Genomic DNA, 22,188 nt, shown 5'->3' with positions numbered 1-22,188 from the left:
CCTCCTCGGGCCTTATTGCTTAAATAGACCACCATTATATGTATTAGGGTTCCTTCACTTTCCATTAATCACACTGGTTCACATTGTCCTACTCTCACAGAAACCCACTGCCTCTACTATTATACTCTAACCTACTCACACACAAATATACAGTTGTTATTAATGACTCAATAGATTAGATTACTCCTGCAAGGAAACACACACTACCCTCTAACACAATAAATCCCTGTCATTGTGTGTGTGGCAGTAGTAGGATGATTAAGGATGTCACTGAGAGGGAAATCAGCCATATCACCTCCCATGAGCAGCGTCATCATGAGTCGTTCACCTCCCTCTAAGAACCACACTGCTGGCCCAAGTGCTTTCCACTTCTTTTTATTTAACCTTTTCTCAACTAGGCAAGTCAGTTAAGAACACATTCTTATTTACAATGACAGCCTACCACGGCCAAACCCTCCCCTAACCCGGACGACGCTGGGCCAAACCCTCCCCTAACCCGGACGACGCTGGGCCAAACCCTCCCCTAACCCGGTACGCTGGGCCAAACCCTCCCCTAACCCGGACGGCGCTGGGCCAAACCCTCCCCTAACCTGGACGACGCTGGGCACGCACGCCCCTAACCCGGACGACGCTGGGCCAAACCCTCCCTAACCCGGACGACGCTGGGCCAAACCCTCCCTAACCCGGACGACGCTGGGCAAACCCTCCCTAACCCGGACGACGCTGGGCCAAACCCTCCCTAACCCGGACGACGCTGGGCCAAACCCTCCCTAACCCGGACGACGCTGGACCAAACCCTCCCCTAACCCGGACGACGCTGGGCCAAACCCTCCCCTAACCCGGACGACGCTGGGCCAAACCCTCCCCTAACCCGGACGACGCTGGGCCAAACCCTCCCTTAACCCGGACAACGCTGGGCCAATTGTGCGCTGCCCTTTGGGACTCCCGATCACTGCCGGTTGTGATACAGCCCTGGATCAAATCAGGGTCTGTAGTAACGCCTCTAGCACTGAGATGCAGTGCCTTAGACCGCTGTGCCACTCAGGTGACGGTTTGTCCAGGCCGTGGGAAGCATCCTCTCATCAGCTCCCTGAATCTGATCCACCTTCTGCTCCCAAAGCTGAGTTGTTTACATTACCTCATTCTATTGTTCGATGGACACACAGCTTTTAGCTGCAGTCCAGGCTGCGTCCCCATGCCTACTGTTGGCTTAGCCCTCATCACAGTTTATATGATGTAAATTCCCACTGGGCACAGACTCAATTCAACGTCTATTTCACGTTGGTTCAACGTCATTTCATTGAAATGACGTGGAAAGAATGTTGATTCAACCAGGGAGTGCCCAGTGGGTTCTATTTCATTTGCAACCATCAGGTATGGTATTAACGTCCTTAATTTCCCATACACAACCCCTTCTGCCCATGGGCACGCACACACAACTCAGCATACTACCTCATATACACAATCTAATGTGGACTGGGTGTGGTGAGGCTACCGAATAAACACTCAATGAAAATAATTGACGTTATAAATGGGGTGAGAAGGCCGAACAGTCACACACTCCAGGTCGAGGCAGAGACTGAAACGAGAAGAAATGGCAGCTGAAGCATGCAGCGTCCTGATCACGGGGGCCAACCGAGGCCTGGGTTTGGAGATGGTTAACAGATGGTGGAGTCTCCCTGGCCGGTCCGCCAGTTATTAGCCTGCTGCCGAGACCTAGACGGACTCAGAGCTGAGGTGAGAGCAGAGCTGCTGCTGCTGGAGCAGAGAGTGTTGGAGTGTTCCTTATTCCATATTGTTCTTGAGGGCAGAGCCATGTATTTAGAGAGTTGGGTCAACTTTTAGAATGTTGTATTTTGTTTTAATTCTAGACATTCAGTTACATAACATTTGATTTGATTGAAATAAGGCTATTGGTCACATACACACAGTATATTTAGCAGATGTTATTGCGGATGTAGCAAAATGCTCGTTTTTCTAGCTCCAACAGTGCAGTAATATCTAACAATTCACAACAATACACACAAATCTAAATGTAAAATAATCAAATTAAGAAATATATAAATATCAGGATGAGCAATGTTGTAGTGGCATTGACTAAAATACAGTAGAATAGAATACAGTATATATATGAGATAAGTAAAGCAGTATGTAAACATTATTAAAGTGACCAGTGATTCCATGTCTCTGTATATGGGGCAGCAGCCTCTAAGGTGCAGGGTTGAGTAACCGGGTGGTAGCCGGCTAGTGATGGCTATTTAACAGTCTGATGGCCTTGCGATAGAAGTCTCTCGGTCCCAGCTTTGATGCACCTGTACTGACCTCTCCTGCTGGATGATAGCGGGGTGAACAGACAGTGGCTCGGGTGGTTGTTGTCCTTGATGATCTTTTTGGCCTTCCTGTGACATGGGTGCCAAGATTAATTTCTTCAGCCTCCTTGAAGAGGTTCTGTTGCACTTTCTTCACCACACTGTCTGTGTGGGTGGACCATTTCAGATTGTCAGTGATGTGTATGGCGAGGATCTTGAAGCTTTTCACCTTCTCCACTGCGATCCCATCGATGTGGATAGGGGTGTGCTCCCTCTGCTGTTTCCTGAAGTCCACGATCAGCTCCTTCGTTTTGTTGACGTTGAGGGAGAGATTATTTTCCTGACACCACTCTGCCAGGGCCCTCACCTCCTCCATGTTGGTAATCAGACCTTCTAATGTTGTGTGGTCTGCAAACTTGAGTTGGAGGAGCTGACCACACACCCTTGTGGGGCCCCTGTGTTGAAGATCAGTTAAGTGAAGATTTCCTTACTTCCCCACCTGGGGGCGGCCCGTCAGGAAGTCCAGGACCCAGTTGCACAGGGTGGGGTTCAGACCAGGGCCCCAAGCTTAATGATGACCTTGGAGGGTATTATGGTATTGAAGGCTGAGCTATAGTCAATGAACAGCATTCTTAGGTAGGTATTCCTCTTGTCCAGATGGGATAGGGCAGTGTGCAGTGCATGGTGATTATTAAATATTCCCCATATTTTGTTAAAAGGGCGCTCACATGGCTGCCTTAGAATGTTGAAATAGTGTCATGTAAATGCATCATAATGCACAAACCTCAATGGCCCAACTCTCTAAATACATGGCTCTGCTTGAAGGCAAACTCCACTGAATAAGGAAAACTCTACTGAGCAAAGATAGAAAATAAAGCCTTCCTGGAGGTGTATTTTCTGTGTCTAACCAACAATGTGTCCTTTGTGTTTAAGGGTCTGCGAGACCTGGCAAAGAAGCACCCCAATGTCATCACTGTCGTCCGTCTTGGTGAGTACTCGCTCTGTTCCATTCTTCTGTTTCTTCACGCTCTAGCACTAGGATTATTGAGCCTATTAATGGCACTGTTGTCAATCTCACCAGTCACAGCATGCACTTGTATAGCCTGTACTGTATGAATCACATGGCAGAGTGCCAGGTTACTCTGAGCTGGCCAGCTGGGATGTTAGACTGGATACTGGGGTTGACTAGCCCCAGATCTGTTTGTGCTTTCAGGACAATTACAGTTAGGGGTGGCAAGACAACACAAACAGATCTGGGTTTAGTCTAGCGGTTGACTGACAGACTTTTTCTCCTCTGTGTCTGTCAGACGCCACAGACCCCTGCAGCATTAAGGAGTCAGCAGGTAGTCTGGTGGGGAAGGCTGGGCTCAACGTGCTAGTAAACAACACGTGGATGCTGACTCACAGCACCATGCAGACCACAAGTACCCAGGAAATACAGGCTGCATTCAACACCAACATCATGGGCCCTATGGACGTCCTTAAGTTAAGGGCAGAGAGCCAGAAAAACACATATACAAAGACGTTTTAGAGGACATTCAAAATGTATTTATTTTTCCTAATATCGGCAAACAAAAGGTGCAGAATACTGAAGAATGATTCATCATTTTTGTTTTCTCTGTCTCTCTCATAAGGAGTTTCTGCTCTATCTGCAGTCAGCAGCCAGTGGGAAACCAGGATTGTCCTGCAATAAGCCAGCTGTGGTCAGCATTTCCAGCATGGTGGCCTCCATGGCAACCGTCAAGGAGATGTGTTCTTTCTTCCCTTATGGCATCTCTCAAAGTGAACAGACCTCTGTTACCCTGCCTGTCATAACACAGCCTCTCACATCACATTATATTCCCTGTCGGGTTAGCCCAGCCATGTCAGTGGAGGTTGGTGTCAATTTCAATTGGCGGACGGGCTCTTTGTAATGGATGGAATGGAATACATGTCATGTGTCTAATGAGTTTGACCTTTTCATTCATTCCGTAGTCATGGCTCTACATCCAATCTATTGTCCTGTATCCTCTCCTCTTTAACAGCCTCCCTCCCTTCTCTCTTCCTGCTCCTCCTTTCCTCTCCTCTCAGGCTGGTCTGAACATGCTGACGCTCTGTGCTACAGAAGAGTTCAGGAAGGATTAGATCCTGTTTGCGGTCCTGCACCCGGGCTGGGTCCGCACTGACATGGGCGGAGAAGGGGTGAGTCTGACTGGCAGGGCGGAGAAGGGGTGAGTCTGACTGGCAGGGCGGAGAAGGGGTGAGTCTGACTGGCAGGGCGGACAAGGGGTGAGTCTGACTGGCAGGGCGGAGAAGGGGTGAGTCTGACTGGCAGGGCGGAGAAGGGGTGAGTCTGACTGGCAGGGCGGAGAAGGGTGGAGGGGTGAGTCTGACTGGCAGGGCGGAGAAGGGGTGAGTCTGACTGGCAGGGCGGAGAAGGGGTGAGTCTGACTGGCAGGGCGGAGAAGGGGTGAGTCTGACTGGCAGGGCGGAGAAGGGGTGAGTCTGACTGGCAGGGCGGAGAAGGGGTGAGTCTGACTGGCAGGGCGGAGAAGGGGTGAGTCTGACTGGCAGGGCGGAGAAGGGGTGATTCTGACTGGCAGGGCGGAGAAGGGGTGATTCTGACTGGCAGGGCGGAGAAGGGGTGAGTCTGACTGGCAGGGCGGAGAAGGGGTGATTCTGACTGGCAGGGTGCTTCTATTGAGTGCATTGACCTCAGGGTGGGAAAGGATGTAATGAACTATGTTTAAGCACCTTAGAGCAGCGTTGTCCCAGTAATCCATCAGGAGCAGGAGTCAGAACCCAATAGTGGGTCGTGGCATAAGCCTACAACTGGGCTTTGGTCTGATATTCTGTTTTGATTATCTGGTGGGGTCAAGACAAAATTTGAAAGGCTTTGATTAGTCATGGCCCACTAAAAGTCTAATACCACTACTGCCACAGAGGCTGACCATGTATGTGTTTACTATAACCACCAGGGGGCGATCGATGCTCCAGAGAGTGTGGAAGGACTCCCTTACTGAGAAACAGACTGGGGTCTTCCTGGACTATGAGGGAAAAGTCATGCCCTGGTAAACTCACTGGATTGCACTGAACACTGGAGAACTCTGAACACAATCTTTTATAATCGTTCTATAAATACGCATCAAATAAACATGAGTAAAATCAAGTGGTATCCCCCCCAAAGTTTATTCAATTGAGATGGGGGAAAAAAACAACCTTTTGGGGCTTTTATATACAGGAATTGTAATATTAATTGTGTCGTATTGAATATCTTCATTCATCTCACACTTTACTACACATTCCATAACATGGCAAAAAAGCCCTTGTCAAATGGAGTCTTTCGATAATAATCAGGATCTCATTTCTTCTATCGATAAAGTCAAAAGGCAATCAAAAAAATCTCTAAAAGATCTTACAAAATGTTTTCCACACACACCGTGCCAAACATTTCACTACGCCATTACTTATGTGTCTTGAGGCTGGATATGTGCCTTGGATGTACAGCTACTACTCTCTTTGAATGGTGCCGTCAGAACCCCTCCTCACCAGGTGGCGCTGTTCCACACAGCCACTTTGACCGGGCAGATCTTCAGCGGGCCGGGGTTGTTGCCGTTGATGTTGGCTCCAGGGCAGAAGAAGGGGAACATCCTCTCAGTGAAGAAATCATTGAAGGTGTAGATAGACGTCATATTAACAGGGTTGGAGAAGGTCACCTCCCCAGACTCGTAGTCCAGCTGCACCCTGACCCTCTTCAGCTCCCCTGTCAGTTTGAGAGGGGTGCGTGGCCGGGTCACGGCCATATACTCACCCTCGCAGTGGGAGATCATCCACAAGCCGCCCTCAGGGCAGCCTGAGATCCGGCCCTTCCTGTTAATGGACTCCTTGACCACACCCAGCATCCAGTCGTCCTTGTCCCCCACCTCTACCTCCCAGGCGTGGCAACCGGTGGTGAAGCCCTCAGAGCCCAGGACGAACACGAAGTGGTCAAAACGCTCTGGGTTGTCTGGGAGCACCTGCACATGACCACTGTTGGTCACACTGGTCAGGTCCTTGTTCAGAGAGAGCCAGGAGTAGGCCGTGTTAGGATCCAGAGTCACAGGAGCTGGGAGATGGAGAAAAGGGCTTTAGTGATGGAAACAGTTTTAGAAAATATTTACAAGTTATGGATCTAGTAATAAATTAATTAGCGTACATCTATACGTAGAAGTTCACTAGAACATTAGTTAATGCAGTTATAGCTATATCTAGACACCCAACAAGCCAAAGACTGGAGCATAAACAGACAACTGTAGTCTTGCTATACATACTGTACTCCACCAGCCCCACCATCTTCTCCCAGACCTTGTACTTGAGGGAGCTGACATGCTTCGCCACGTTGATCATAGCACCGGAGATCTCCTCTGGACCCTTCTGAGGTATCACAGCTCTACAACAATATAACAGCCACTTAGTTCTAGTTGGAGTTTGGTACATCACATTATAAGGGTATTAGGTACTCAAGTCAAAACACTTACCTCTTCTTTGTGTTTCTGTAGTTCTGAAAATGGAACAAGACACATGTTTTGTAATGGTTTGTACTGTTAATACTGCTGGTTTATAAAAGTTCCTATTCTTCTTACCTGGAGGAAAAGAGCATCACTGGAGGCTATGTCATTATCAATAGCGATGATGGCATGAGAGAGGGTGAGGATGTCTGCCGTGATGCCCTCTGTCTTCTTCCTCACCAGATGTCTCTTCTGCTCATCTTCCTCCTGTAGAATAGCAATCCTGGCTTCCTCCTCATTCTGAAGGAACTGCCTGAGCTGCTCAAACGCCTCTCTGATGTGATTCTCTGTCTGCTGGGTCTGGCTCTGGCCAAACGGGTCATAGGGTCATAGGAGAGATACAATCTTATATATAACTCTAGAACAGAGGCACACAAGTGCAGACATTTGTCAAAACACTGTTTTGGTAGGCAAGCCATTGACAACAAAGTCTCTTACAACCTAGACATGTCTGATTTCTGTGATAAATTCAATCAATTTAAAATAACTTTATTATCCCTCAAGGGGAAATTTCTTGGTCAAACACCAGGCACTTTTACTGCTTGCTCAAATACAAGGCACAAAGCATATGGACTGCTTTGAGGATATACTGTACACAAGTTATAAGACCATATTTTCAAGGGTTTGTTTTTTCAAAGGCATTCCTCCAACTGTTTACAGACTAACAGTGTGTGAGCTAAACATCAGTCAGTGTGTTGGGATCTGCTGATGTCCCACGGTTTCAGACACCCTGTTTGTTGATACCTTGATGTGCACAGTTGTGTCATCACACTCCTGCTTGGCTTCATAGAGGCCACGGAGGCTCTTCTTCAGAGGGATCAATTCTTTCTTCATTTCTTCCTGAGGGAGAGAGTGGGGGGGGGGGGGGGGGCGGGCGTGTGAAGTGTATAAGAGCGTCTGGAAGTTTAGCTCAAGCAAATCTAGCCATGTAAACACGAACGTCAACGGCAGAGCCAAAGCTCATCTGAGGTCATAGGCTGCTGTTTAACCGTAATCAGGATATTTGTGATATTTTTGTTGACACCATCTTCTATGGTTTTTGGAGTACCGTCTGCAACTGCACACAGACGTTTACAATAGAAAAGTTTATTCTGAATCGAGAATTAAAAGTATCACCACGTAAGGGTTAGGTGAAACATTGCTGCCAGTGCTTTGCACTAGCATACGGTGTAACTGTGTAAGGAAGCATTCACATATCACCTTACAACGTGTAGTTTTTAAAACGTTTTTTTTATCCAACTAGCAGAGACAGTATCAATGGCTCTGGCTCCCTTTCGAAATGTCACTGCTGTGAAATGTGGCACATCAATAACAATCATGTTTCACAATAGTTATGTTTGATTGCTGACTGTACTGCTTCAAGTTTTATACTGGTGCTAAAACAAGCTGGATTAAGAATACATTTTCAAGGTAGTATGGTCAATATAAAGTAGTAGATCTGAATAAAAACTGAAATTAAAAGATTGACAGAATACAATATTTGCAACACCATAAAAGAGAGGGTTACACAACCATCCAAAACTGAATGATACGAGACAAGCCAGTCTAACCTTGAGCTCCTGGGCCCCCTCCTCCAGTGGGATCACACAGTGGCCCTGGTGCCTCTTGGACGTGTGACACACACAGCAGAGAACCTCGGCATCGTCCTGGCAGAACAGCTTCAGCACCTCCCCGTGTGCGTGGCACTTTGCCTCAGACTTCACTGGGACGCCCCCTCTGTCTGGCCCCCCACCCGCCTCGCCCTGGCTCCTCTGCTCCCTGAAGAAGGTATCGGCCACGTTCTTCAGAGCCAGGCTCACTGTGGGCTCCGTCAGGGAACACTTCCTGCGGCACACTGGACACTCGCGCCTCGCCTTCTTCTGGTTCCAGAACTGCTGCAGGCAGGCCCGGCAGAAGCTGTGGGTGCACTTGAGCACCACAGGGTCCCTGAAGATCTCGCAGCACACAGAGCAGGTTAGCTCATCCTCCAGCATGGAGCCCGAGTGAGAGGACACGGCCCTGGGCCGCAGAGCCATGACCACCTTGGGGCTCTGTAAGAACGAAGGTTTCCCAGGCTGGGAGGAAGCCCGTGGGCGCAGCGCCATGACTGGCTCCTGCACTGTAGCTAGAGACTACTGTGGTGTATTCCCTTTTCAGTGGAGGAAATATCTTTCAGCAGTGCTGTAGCATCTACTCTTTCTTGAGGAAAACTCTGCCAGCTCTCTCACATCCAGGAACAGACACTGGACTGACAGCTAAGGACACACAACATAGTAAATGAGGGACATGAGATCACATCCTATGGGTGACCTGGACTTGTAGAACAGGTCCTGCTCCGCCCCCCAAGGGAAAAATGTCTTTAAAAGCCAAATCATGTCCCCTGGCCTCCTACATACTGTACCTGCCCACAACAGGATTCTAAGAAACTAGTCATTAGTTATTATGCCTAGCCCAACTGACCTCCCAGTCAGAGTCAGTCTGCCTGTTTCTGAGAAACGAGTGTCATGTGTGGGTAGAGCCTGGAGCAACAGGTGCTGCGGTGGGAGTAGGGTTAAGAGGCCTCCGGCTGGACACAAACTGGTTGAATCAACTTTGTTCCAACGTCATTTGTCAGTGTAATGTGACGTGGAATCTACATGGAAAATACATTGGATTTGAAAAAAAGTCAAAGTAAACTGTTGTTTTGAGGGTGAAATTTCAACCACAGGATTGTGTCAACATTGTAACAAATGTTTAACAGACAAATCTTCCCACTGGGCACAGATGTCAATTCAACATCTATTCCACGTTGGTTCACTGTAATTTCATTGAAATGACATTGAAACAACGTTGAGTCAACCAGTGTGTGCCCAGTGCGTTGTATAAAATATGTTGAATTTGTACCTTTGAAATGAAGTCAGATGCAGTGGCTGCCAATCCATTAGGGTGTTAGGGGTGGTGCCCCACTTGTGATAGTTCAACAACAAAAAACACACACACAGTACCAGTCAAAAGTTTGGACACACCTACTCATTCTAGGGTTTTTATTTATTTTACTATTTTCTACAACCTTTATTTAACTAGGCAAGTCAGTTAGGAACACATTCTTATTTACAATGACGACCTACCCCAGCCAAACCCAGAATATGCTGGGTCAATTGTGTGCCACCCTATGGGACTCCCAATCACAGCCGGATGAAATACAGCCTGGATTGAAACTAGGGACTATAGTGATGCCCTCTTGCACTGAGATGCACTCGGGAGCAGCAGTAATAATAGTGAGCAGAATAATAGTGAAGACATCAGAATTACAGTTGAAGTCGGAAGTTTACATACACTTAGGTTGGGGTCATTAAAACTAGTTTTTCAACCACTCCACAAATGTCTTGTTAACAAACTATAGTTTTGGCAAGTCCATTAGGACATCTACGTTGTACATGACACAAGTCATTTTTCCAACAATTGTTTACAGCCAGATTATTTCACTGTATCACAATTCCAGTGGGTCAGAAGTTTACATACACTAAAGTTGACTGTGCCTTTAAACAGCTTGGAAAATTCCAGAAAATGTCATGGCTTCAGAAGCTTCTGATTGACTCAAATGATGTCAATTAGCCTATTGGAGGTGTACCTGTGGATATATTTCAAGGCCTACCTTCAAACTCATTGCCTCTTTGCTTGACATCATGGGAAAAATCCAAATCAGCCAAGACCTCAGAAAACAAATTGTAGACCTGCACAAGTCCAGTTAATCCTTGGGAGAAATTTTCAAATGCTTGAAAGTACCACGTTCATCTGTACAAACAATAGTACGCAAGTATAAACACCATGGGACCACGCAGTCATCATACCGCTCAGGAAAGAGACGTGTTCTGTCTCTTAGAGATGAACGTACTTTGGTGCGAAAAGTACAAATCAATCCCAGAATAACAGCAAAGGACCTTGTGAAGATGCTGGAGGAAACAGGTACAAAGTATCTATATCCACAGTAAAACGAGTCCTATATCGACGTAACCTGAAAGGCCGCTCAGCAAGAAAGAAGCCACTGCTCCAAAACCGCCACAAAAAAGCCAGACTACTGCACATGGAGACAGAGATCATACTTTTGGAGAAATGTCCTCTGGTCTGATGAAACAAAAATAGAACTGTTTGGCCATAATGACCATCGTTATGTTTGGAGGAAAAGGGGAGGCTTGCAAGCCGAAGAACACCATCCCAACCGTGAAGCACGGGGGTGGCAGCATCATGTTGTGGGGGTGCTTTGCTGCAGGAGGACTGGTGCACTTCACAAAATAGTTGCATCATGAGGTAGGAAAATTATGTGGATATATTGAAGCAACATCTCAAGACATCAGCCATGAAGTTAAAGCTTGGTCGCAAATGGGTCTTCCAAATGGACAATGACCCCAAGCATACTTCCAAAGTTGTGGCAAAATGGCTTAAGGACAACAAAGTCAAGGTATTAGAATGGCCATCACAAAGCCCTGACCTCAATCCCATAGAAAATGTGTGGGCAGAACTGAAAAAAACGTGTGCGAGCAAGGAGGCCTACAAACCTGACTCAGTTACACCAGCTCTGTCAGAAGGAATGGGACAAAATTCACCCAACTTATGGGAAGTTTGCGGAAGGCTAATTGAAACGTTTGACCCTAGTTAAACAATTTAAAGGCAATGCTACCATAAACTAATTGAGTGTATGTAAACTTCTGACCCACTGGGAATGTGATGAAAGAAATAAAAGCTTAAATAAATCACTCTTCTATTATTCTGACATTTCACATTCTTACGGTAAAGTGGTGATCCCAACTGACCTAAGACAATTTCTACTAGGATTAAATGTCAGGAATTGTGAAAAACTGAGTTTAAATGTATTTGGCTAAGGTGTATGTAAACTATCAACTTCAGCTGTATGAAATAACACATATGGAATCATGAAGTAACCAAAAAAGTGTTCAATCAAAATGTTTTATATTTGGGACTCTTCAAAGTAGCCACCCTTTGCCTTGATGACAGCTTTGCAAGGTCTTGGCATTCGCTCTACCAGCTTCATGAGGTAGTCACCTGGAATGCATTTCAATTAACAGGTGTGTCTTTGTGGAATTTCTTTCCTTCTTAATGCATTTGAGCCAATCAGTTGTGTTGTGACAAGGTAGGGGTGGTATACAGAAGATTTGGTAAAAGACCAAGTCCATATTATGACAAGAACAGCTCAAAAAAGCTAAGAGAAATGACAGACCTTCATTACTTTAAGACATGAAGGTCAGTCAATCCTAAATAGTTCAAGATCTTTTAAAGTTTTTTTAAAGTGCAGTCACAAAAACCATAAAGCGCTGTGACGAAACTAGATCTCATGAGGACCGCCACAGGAAAGGAAGACCCAGAGTTAACTGCACCTCAGATTGCAGCCCAAATAAATGCTTCAGAGTTAAAGTAACAGTTACATCAACTGTTTTTTATTTCGCCTTTATTTAACAAGGCTAGTTGAGAACAAGTTCTCAATTACAACTGCGACAAACAGAGTTAGACATGGAATAAACAAACAGTCAATAATACAATAGAGAAAGTCTATATACAGTGTGTGCAAATGAGGTAGGATAAGGGGGTGAGGCAATAAATAGGCCAGAGTGGCGAAATTATTACAGTATGGCAAATTAAACACTGGGGTGATAGATGTGCAGAAGATGAGTGAGCAAGTAGCGGCACTGGGGTGCAAAGGAGGAATTGGCTTTGGGGGTGACCAGTGAAATATATCTGCTGGAGTGCGTGCTGCAGGTGGGTGCTGCTATGGTGACCAGTGAGCTGAGATAAGGTGGGGCTTTACCTAGCAAAGACTTAGATGACCTGGAGCCAGTGGGTTTGGCAACGGATATGAAGTGAGGGCCAGCCAAAGAGAGCATACAGGTCACAGTGGTGGGTAGTATATGGGGCCTTGGTGACAAAACAGATGGCACTGTGATAGCAAATTGGATGCAGTCTGAGTAGAGTGTTGGAGGCAATTTGGAAAATGACATCGCCGAAGTCAAGGATCGGTAGGATAGTCAGTTTTACTAGGGTATGTTTGGCAGCATGAGTGAAGGATACTTTTTTGCGAAATAGGAAGCCGATTCTAGATTTAATTTTGGATTGGAGATGCTTAATGTCTGGAAGGAGAATTTACAGTCTAAACAGACCCCTAGGTATTTGTAGTTGTCCACATATTATAAGTCAGAACCGTCCAGAGTAGCGATGCTGGACGGGTGAGTAGGTTTGGGCAGCGATCGGTTGAAGAGCATGCATTTAGTTTTGCTTGCATTTAAGAGCAGTTGGGGGCCACAGAAGGAGAGTTGTATGGCATTGAAGCTCGCCTGGAGGTTAGTTAACAGTGTCCAAAGGGCCAGAAGTATACAGAATGGTGTCGTCTGCGTAGAGGTGGATCAGAGAATCACCAGCCGCAAGAGCGGCATCATTGATGTATACAGAGAAAAGAGTCGGCCCGAGGGTTGAACCCTGTGGCACCCCATGGAGACTGCCGGAGGTCCGGACAACAGGCCCGCTGATTTGACACACTGAACTCTGTCAGAGAAGTAGTTGGTGAACCAGGCGAGGCAGTCATTGATGGCGGTTATGATATCGTTTAGGACCTTGAGCGTGGCTGAGGAGCACCCATGACCAGCTCGGAAACCAGATTGCATAGCGGAGAAGGTACGGTGGGATTCGACATGGTCGGTGATCTGTTTGTTAACTTGGCTTTGAAGACCTTAGAAAAGGCAGGGTAGGATAGATATATAGGTCTGTAGCAGTTTGGGTCTAGAGTGTCTTCCCCTTTGAAGAGGGGGATGACGCTGCAGCTTTCCAATCTTTGGGGATCTCAGACGATGCGAAAGAGAGGTTGAGCAAGCTAGTAATAGCTGTATGAATGGTCGAATTGCTGCAAAGAAACCACTATTAAAAGGACACTAATAAGAAGAGACTTGCTTGGGCCAAGAAACATGAGCAATGGTCATTACACCCTGGAAATCTGTGAGTCCAAATTTGAGATTTTTGGTTCCAACCTCTGTGTCTTTGTGAAACGCAGAGTACGTGAACGGGTGATCGCCGCATGTGTGGTTCCCACCATGAAGCATGGAGGAGGTGTGATGGTGCTTTGCTGTTGACACGGTCTGATTTATTTAGAATTCAAAGCACACTTAACCAGCATGGCTACCACAGCATTCTGCAGCAACACTCCATATCTGGTTTGCACTTAGTGGGATTATCATTTGTTTTTCAACAGGACAATGACCCAAAAAAACACACCTCCCAGCTGTATAAGGGCTATTTGACCAAGGAGAGTGATGGAGTGCTGCATCAGATGACCTGGCCTCCACAATCACCCGACTTCAAACCAATTGAGATGGTTTGGGATGAATTGGACCGCAGAGTGAAGAAAAAGCAGCCAACAAGTGCTCAGCATATGTGGGAACCCGTTCAAGACTATTGGAAAAGCATTCCTCGGGAAGCTGGTTGAGACAATACTAAGGCAAAGGGTGACTACTTTGAAGAATCTCAAATTAAAATATATTTTGATTTGTTTGACACTTTTTTGGTTACTACATGATTCTGTTTTATTTTGATGTCTCCACTATTATTCTACAATGTAGAAAATAAAGAAAACCCTTGAATGAGTAGGTATGTCCAAACTTTTGACTAGTACTGTAAATATATAAACTCAGATCAAAAAAAAAAAGAAACGTTCTCTCACTGTCAACTATGTTTATTTACAGCAAACTTAATGTGTGTAAATATTTGTATGAGAACATAACAAGATTCAACAACTGAGACATAAACTGAACCTGTTCCCCAGACATGTGACTAACAGAAATGGAATAATATGTCCCTGAACAAAGGGGATTCAAATCAAAAGTAACAGTCAGTATCGAATGTGGCCACCAGCTGCATTAAGTACTGCAGTGCATCTCCTCCTCATGGACTGCACCAGAATTGCCTGTTCTTGCTGTGAGATGTTACCCCACTTCTACCAAGGCACCTGCAAGTTCCCAGACATTTCTGGGGGGGCCCGAGCCTTCACCCTCCGATCCAACAGGTCCCAGACATGCTCAACGGGATTGAGATCCGGGCTCTTCGCTGGCCATGGCAGAACAGACATTCCGGTCTTGCAGGAAATCACACAGAACAAGCAATATGGCTGGTGTCATAGTCATGCTGGAGGGTCATATCAGCATGAGCCTGCAGGAAGGGTACCACATGAGGGAGGAGGATGTCTTCCCTGTAACGCACAGCGTTGATTGCCTGCAATGGCAAAAGCTCAGTCTGACGCCTCAGACCATGACGCCTCAGACCATGACAGACCCTCCACCTCCAAATCGATCCTGCGCCAGAGTACAGGCCTCGGTGTAACGCTCATTCCTTCGACATTAAACGGGAATCTGACCATCACCCCTGGTGAGACAAACCGCGACTCGTCAGTGAAGAGCACTTTTTTCCTGTCCTGTCTGGTCAAGCGACAGTGGGTTTGTGCCCATAGGCGACGTTGTTCCCGGTGATGTCTGGTGAGGACCTGCCTTACAACAGGCCTACAAGCCCTCAGTCCAGCCACTCTCAGCCTATTGCGGACAGTCTGAGCACTGATGGAGGGATTGTGCAACTCGAGCAGTTGTTCCCATCCTGTACCTGTCCCGCAGGTGTGATGTTTGGCTGTACCGGTCCTGTGCAGGTGTTGTTACACTATGAGGACGATCAGCTGTCTGTTCTGTCTCCCTGTAGCGCTGTGTTAGGCGTCTCACAGTACAGACATTGCAATTTATTGCCCTGGCCAAATCTGCAGTCCTCATGCCCCCTTGCAGCATGCCTAAGGCATGTTCACACAGATGAGCAGGGACCTTGGGCATCTTTCTTTTGGTGTTTTTCCCCAGAGTCAGTAGAAAGGCCTCTTTAGTGTCCTAAGTTTTCAAAACCGCGACCTTAATTGCCTACAGTCTGTAAGTTGTTAGTGTCTTAACGACCGTTCCAGAGGTGCATGTTCATTCATGGTTTATGGTTCATTGAACAAGCATGGGAAACAGTGTTCAAACACTTTACAATTAAGATCTGTGAAGTTCTTTGGCTTTTTACGAATTATCTCTGGGCTATTTGCCTGCCGCCCAGGGCTTGGATTGAATTGCCAGCTATTACATTGTTTGCTATTGTTGGGGGGTGGGGGGACTTCAGCAATGAGATAGCAAGATTTCATCACGATTTTCCCAGCACACAGTAAATGGACCTTCCTGGGGCTTTGAGGTATTGAACAGAGAGCAAATTGCAATTAAATAACCTGAACCGGACATGCATCATCAGTCGAAGGACAGATACACTTGCTATAACCTTGCAGATCTGGTAGGACAAAAAAAAACATGTCTCTGTGCCAGTGGCGATTTTAGAATGTACATCTTGGTGGGGCAAACAAAACAAAAATTGTAGATACAGTGGGACAAAAAAGTATTTAGTCAGCCACCAATTGTGCAAGTTCTCCCACTTAAAAAGATGAGGCCTGTAATTTTCATCATAGGTACACTTCAACTATGACAGACAAAATGAGAAAAAAATTCCAGAAAATCAAATTGTAGGATTTTTAATGTATTTATTTGCAAATTATGGTGGAAAATAAGTATTTGGTCACCTACAAACAAGCAAGACTTCTGGCTCTCACAGACCTGTAACTTCTTTAAGGGGCTCCTCTGTCCTCCACTCGTTACCTGTATTAATGGCTTAATGGCACCTGTTTGAACTTGTTATCAGTATAAAAGACACCTGTCCACAACCTCAAACAGTCTCACTCCAAACTACACTATGGCCAAGACCAAAGAGCTGTCAAAGGACACCAGAAACAAAATTGTAGACCTGCACCAGGCTGGGAAGACTGAATCTGCAATAGGTAAGCAGCTTGGTTTGAAGAAATCTACTGTGGGAGCAATTATTAGGAAATGGAAGACATACAAGACCACTGATAATCTCCCTCGATCTGGGGCTCCACGCAAGATCTCACCCCGTGGGGTCAAAATTATCACAAGAACGGTGAGCAAAAATCCCAGAACCACACGGGGGGACCTAGTGAATGACCTGCAGAGAGCTGGGACCAAAGTAATAAAGCCTACCATCAGTAACACAGTACGCCGCCAGGGACTCAAATCCTGCAGTGCCAGACGTGTCCCCCTGCTTAAGCCAGTACATGTCCAGGCCCGTCTGAAGTTTGCTAGAGAGCATTTGGATGATCCAGAAGATTGGGAGAATGTCATATGGTCAGATGAAACCAAAAATATAACTTTTTGGTAAAAACTCAACTCGTCGTGTTTGGAGGACAAACAATGCTGAGTTGCATCCAAAGAACACCATACCTATTGTGAAGCAAGGGGGTGGAAACATCATGCTTTGTGGCTGTTTTTCTGCAAAGGGACCAGGACCGTGTAAAGGAAAGAATGAATGGGGCCATGTATCGTGAGATTTTGAGTGAAAACCAAAATCATTGTTCCTGTTCCCAAGAAAGCTAAGGTAACTGAGCTAAACGACTACCGCCCCGTAGCACTCACTTCCGTCATCATGAAGTGCTTTGAGAGACTAGTCAAGGACCATATCACCTTCACCCTACCTGACACCCTAGACCCACTCCAATTTGCTTACCGCCCAAATAGGTCCACAGACGATGCAATCTCAACCACACTGCCCTAACCCATCTGGACAAGAGGAATACCTATGTGAGAATGCTGTTCATCGACTACAGCTCGGCATTTAACACCATAGTGCCCTCCAAGCTCGTCATCAAGCTCGAGACCATGGGTCTGCACAACGCATCACCGGGGGCAAACTACCTGCCCACCAGGACACCTACACCACCAGATGTCACAGGAAGGCCATAAAGATCATCAAGGACAACAACCACCGAGCCACTGCCTGTTCACCCCGCTATCATCCAGAAGGCGAGGTCAGTACAGGTGCATCAAAGCTGGGACCGAGAGACTGAAATACAGCTTCTATCTCAAGGCCATCAGACTGTTAAACAGCCACCACTAACATTGAGTGGCTGCTGCCAACACACTGACTCAACTCCAGCCACTTTAATAATGGGAATTGATGGGAAATTATGTCAAATAGATCACTAGCCACTTTAAACAATGCTACCTAATATAATGTTTACATACCCTACATTATTCATCTCATATGTATACGTATATACTGTACTCTATATCATCTACTGCATCCTTATGTAATACATGTATCACTAGCCACTAACTATGCCACTTTGTTTACATACTCATCTCATATGTATATACTGCACTCAATACCATCTACTGTATCTTGCCTATGCCGCTCTGTACCATCACTCATTCATATATCTTTATGTACATATTCTTTATCCCCTTACACTTGTGTCTATAAGGTAGTAGTTTTGGAATTGTTAGCTAGATTACTTGTTGGTTATTACTGCATTGTCGGAACTAGAAGCACAAGCATTTCGCTACACTCGCACTAACATCTGCTAACCATGTGTATGTGACAAATAAAATTTGATTTGACCTCCTTCCATCAGCAAGGGCATTGAATATGAAACGTGGCTGGGTCTTTCAGCATGACAATGATCCCAAACACACCGCCCGGACAACGAAGGAGTGGCTTCGTAAGAAGCATTTCAAGGTCCTGGAGTGGCCTAGCCAGTCTCCAGATATCAACCCCATAGAAAATCTTTGGAGGGATATGAAAGTCTGTGTTGCCCAGCAACAGCCCCAAAACATCACTGCTCTAGAGGAGATCTGTATGGAGGAATGGGCCAAAATACCAGTGTGTGAAAACCTTGTGAAGACTTACAGAAAACATTTGACCTCTGTCATTGCCAACAAAGGGTATATAACAAAGTATTGAGATAAACTTTTGTTATTGACCAAATACTTATTTTCCACCATAATTTGCAAATAAATTCATTAAAAATCCAATAATGTGGATTTTTTTTCCTCATTTTGTCTGTCATAGTTGAAGTGTACCTATGATGAAAATTACAGGCCTCTCTATTTTTAAGTGGGAGAACTTGCACAATTGGTGGCTGACTAACTACTTTTTTGCCCCACTGTACATGCCAGCAAAGCCACTCCACAACACTGAACAATACATGAATTGCACTGTAACGGTGACAAACAGTGCCCATAAACTGTTAGGGCCTACATAAAGCTGTCTCAACAGCAGAGCTTTCTTTTCAGCACCATGGAGTGAATCCTTACTACTGCTACACCTGGCTATCTGAGCTTTGTCTGGCAGTGAAACAGATAAATCAGCCTAATTTATTGCCTTTAAAAAAACATAGCGGTTATAGCGGACTTGCTTAAACAAATGTGGTTGCTACTGACAATTGAGATGTACAAACTATTGCATAAGGGGACGACAAGCGAATAAGAGGCAAGCCGTAATTTCAATTTAGACATTAATGAGCTAGGACGGACATAGTCCATATAACTATTTGTTCAGCACTTTTGAAATGTAAAGCGACAGAATTCAGGACATGGGCCATTTTTACAGTGTTCTCCCTGTACACCAAGTCAGAACCATAGGATAAATAAAGGGGGCATATAAACAGACAATGAAAGCTCTTACAATATTGGATGATACATTTCTCTAAAACAGGTTATATGCTACATGTGCACCACCAAGTCAGAACAGTAGGCTAAATCTTCAACATTATATCCACTATCAACAAAAAACACTATAGGCTGGGCAGCACCTCCTACTGGCGAGTTGATCTACAGCTATTAATTTGGTCTCCCATCCAGGGTTTTAACCAAACTCTGCTTTTCTATTTGCCACTGACTACTACCAATGTGCTATCATGAGAATGATTATTAAGAGACCTATTAATATCTACATATATGCACTGTTGCAACCTAAGTCATTCCAAAGGATAGGTTTAACAAAGCAAATTAAATGTAACCATACTTTATAAGTCATATATCATCAGTGATACTATTTAGACATGTATAGCATTTAAGTCAGCTATTGTTTCAATTCAACCCAGGGTTCAACTGAGCCCTGAATTCTGATTGACTGAAAGCCGTGGTATATCAGCCCGTATACCACGGGTTTGACAAAACATTTAGTTTTACTGCTCTAATTATGTTGGTAACCAGTTTATAATAGAAATAAGGATCCTCTGGGGTTTGTGATATATGGCCAATATACCACGGCTAAGGGCTGTGTCCAGGCACTTTGCGTTGCGTTGTGCATAAGAACAACCGTTAGCCGTGGTATAGTGGCCATATACGACACCCCCTCAGGCCTTATTTCTTAAATATAGTCCTCTACACCACACCTCCTCAGGGGTTATTGCTTAAATAGACAATACATTTTGGCCAAGGATTTTAAGCTGTGGTTGATTTCAAATGCAATCTTCAAAATAATCATTGATATTGGATTTAAGTCTCCATGTCAACCAAAAACCTAAGTTAAAAGATAGTATCAAATCAAACTGAATTCAAAATGCATTTAAAGTTTGATTAGATTTCCTCCTATTCTTTAACTTAGATTTGTGAATCCAACATATGCATTTTTTTTTTAAACAAACTGGAATTTGTTGACAACCAAACACAATTCAATATTCCTTTTGCAATAAAGTAAATAGCCTATTAACTTGTCAACAAGTTAAGAAAATGATTTGTTGATTCAAGTCTCTTGCATAGGCAAGATGCAAGAGATGGTATAAAATACAGTATATACACATATGAGATGAGTAATGTAAGATATGTAAACATTATTAAAGTGGCGCTATTTAAAGTGACTAGTGATCCATTTATTAAAGTGGCCAATGATTTTAGTCTGTATGTAGGCAGCAGCCTCTCTGTGTTAGTGATGGCTGTTTAACAGTCTGATGGCCTTGAGATTGAAAAACAGCTTATATCGGTCCCAGCTTTGATGCACCTGTACTGACCTCACCTTCTGGATGGTAATGGGGTAAACAGGCAGTGGCTCAGCTGGTTGTTGTCCTTGATGATCTTTTTGGCCTTCCTGTGACGTCGGGTGCTGTAGGTTTCCTGGAGGACAGGTAGTTTGCCCCCGGTGATGTGTTGTGTAGACCGCACCACCCTCTGGAGAGCCATGTGGTTGAGGGCGGTGTAGTTGCCGTACCAGGCTGTGATACAGTCCGACAAAATGCCCTTAATTGCGCATCTGTAAAAGTTTGTGAGGGTTTTAGGTGACAAGCCACATTTCTTCAGCCTCCTTCACCACGGTCTGTGTGGGTGGACCATTTCCGTGATGTGTACACTGACACCTTCTCCACTACTGTCCCGTCGATGTGGATAGGGGGGGGGGTGCTCCCTCTGCTGTTTCCTGAAGTCCACGATCATCTCCTTCGTTTTGTTGACGTTAAGTTGAATCTTGGTTTCATCAGACCAGATAATATTGTTTCTCATGGTCAGAGTCCATTAGGTGTCTTTTAGCAAACTCCAAGCTGGCTATCATGTGCCTTTTACTGAGGAGTAGCTTCTGTCTGGCCACTCTACCATAAAGACCTGATTGGTGTAGTGCTTCAGAGATGGTTGTCCTTCTGAAAGGTTCTCCCATCTCCACAGAAGAACACTGGAGCTCATTCATAGTGACCATCAGGTTCTTGGTCACCTCCCTGACCAAGGCTCTTCTCCCCCGATTGCTCAGTTTGGTTGGGTGGCCAGCTCTAGGAAGATTCTCGGTGGTTCCAAACTTAAGAATGATGGAGGCCACTGTATCTTACAGTGCACCTTCAATGCTGAAGAAATGTTTTGGTACCCTATCTGTGCCTCGACACAATCCTGTCTCAGCGTTCTACGGACAATTCCTTCAACCTCATATGGCTTGGTTTTTGCTCTGACATGCACTGTTAACTGTAGGACATTATATCAACAGGTGTGTGCCTTTCCAAATCATGTCCAATCAATTGAATTTACCACAGGTGGACTCCAATCAAGTTGTAGAAACTTCTAAAAGATGATCAATGGAAACAAGATGCACCTGACCTCAATTTCAGGTCTCATAGCAAGTGTATGAATACTTATGTAAATAGGGTATTTGTTTTGTATGTTTAATACATTTGCTAAAACCTGTGTTCGCTTTGTCATTATGGGGTATTGTGAGCAGATTGATGAGGAGAAAATATAATTTCATCCATTTTAGAAGATTTAGAGCATAGTGATAACACATTAGGAATTCAACAAACTTCTGGCTGTCTTTGAGTGGGTGAATAAAGGTTGAAATCACATTGATCAACATCTCAATAACATTTCAACATTGAAATGACGTGCTGTGTCCAGTGAACTGTATGCAGTAAACATGGTTGTTTTGGGGATTCAGACCGCTAAAGGTTGACCGTGGCAAAAACTTCCAGAACGTGGGATGCTGAGCCAAGCATTTAGAGGCTGTATATATTCCAT

General features: G+C 45.2%; 1 protein-coding gene and 1 pseudogene across 1 annotated transcript; one reads left to right on the top strand and one right to left on the bottom strand.

Annotated features, from left to right (window-relative positions):
• Positions 1-1,352: 1,352 nt before the first annotated feature.
• Positions 1,353-5,592, top strand: LOC115124664 (uncharacterized; annotated as a pseudogene).
• trim35-12 (tripartite motif containing 35-12) lies at positions 5,454-9,123 on the bottom strand. Its single transcript, XM_029654099.2, has 6 exons — positions 8,386-9,123; positions 7,580-7,675; positions 6,911-7,141; positions 6,806-6,828; positions 6,599-6,717; positions 5,454-6,393 (listed from the first exon to the last, which is right to left on the bottom strand). Exons 1-6 carry the CDS (start codon positions 8,917-8,919, stop codon positions 5,834-5,836), a joined length of 1,563 nt encoding a protein of 520 aa, XP_029509959.1. The 5' UTR covers positions 8,920-9,123; the 3' UTR covers positions 5,454-5,833.
• Between the last annotated feature and the right edge of the window lie 13,065 nt (positions 9,124-22,188).

The sequence above is a fragment of the Oncorhynchus nerka genome, linkage group LG26, assembly GCF_034236695.1.
Source record: "Oncorhynchus nerka isolate Pitt River linkage group LG26, Oner_Uvic_2.0, whole genome shotgun sequence".
NCBI lineage: Eukaryota > Metazoa > Chordata > Actinopteri > Salmoniformes > Salmonidae > Oncorhynchus > Oncorhynchus nerka.
The sequence above is the reverse complement of the archived record's forward strand: the minus strand, read 5'-3'. Positions and strand labels throughout refer to the sequence as shown.

Coding starts and splice junctions, on each gene's coding strand:
- trim35-12 (XM_029654099.2), bottom strand. CDS start 8,919: ATGGCGCTGCGCCCACGGGCTTCCTCCCAGCCTGGGAAACCTTCGTTC. Junction 7,142..7,579: donor ACACAACTGTGCACATCAAG/GTATCAACAAAC, acceptor CCGTTTGGCCAG/AGCCAGACCCAGCAGACAGA. Junction 6,829..6,910: donor GTGATGCTCTTTTCCTCCAG/GTAAGAAGAATA, acceptor TTCCATTTTCAG/AACTACAGAAACACAAAGAA.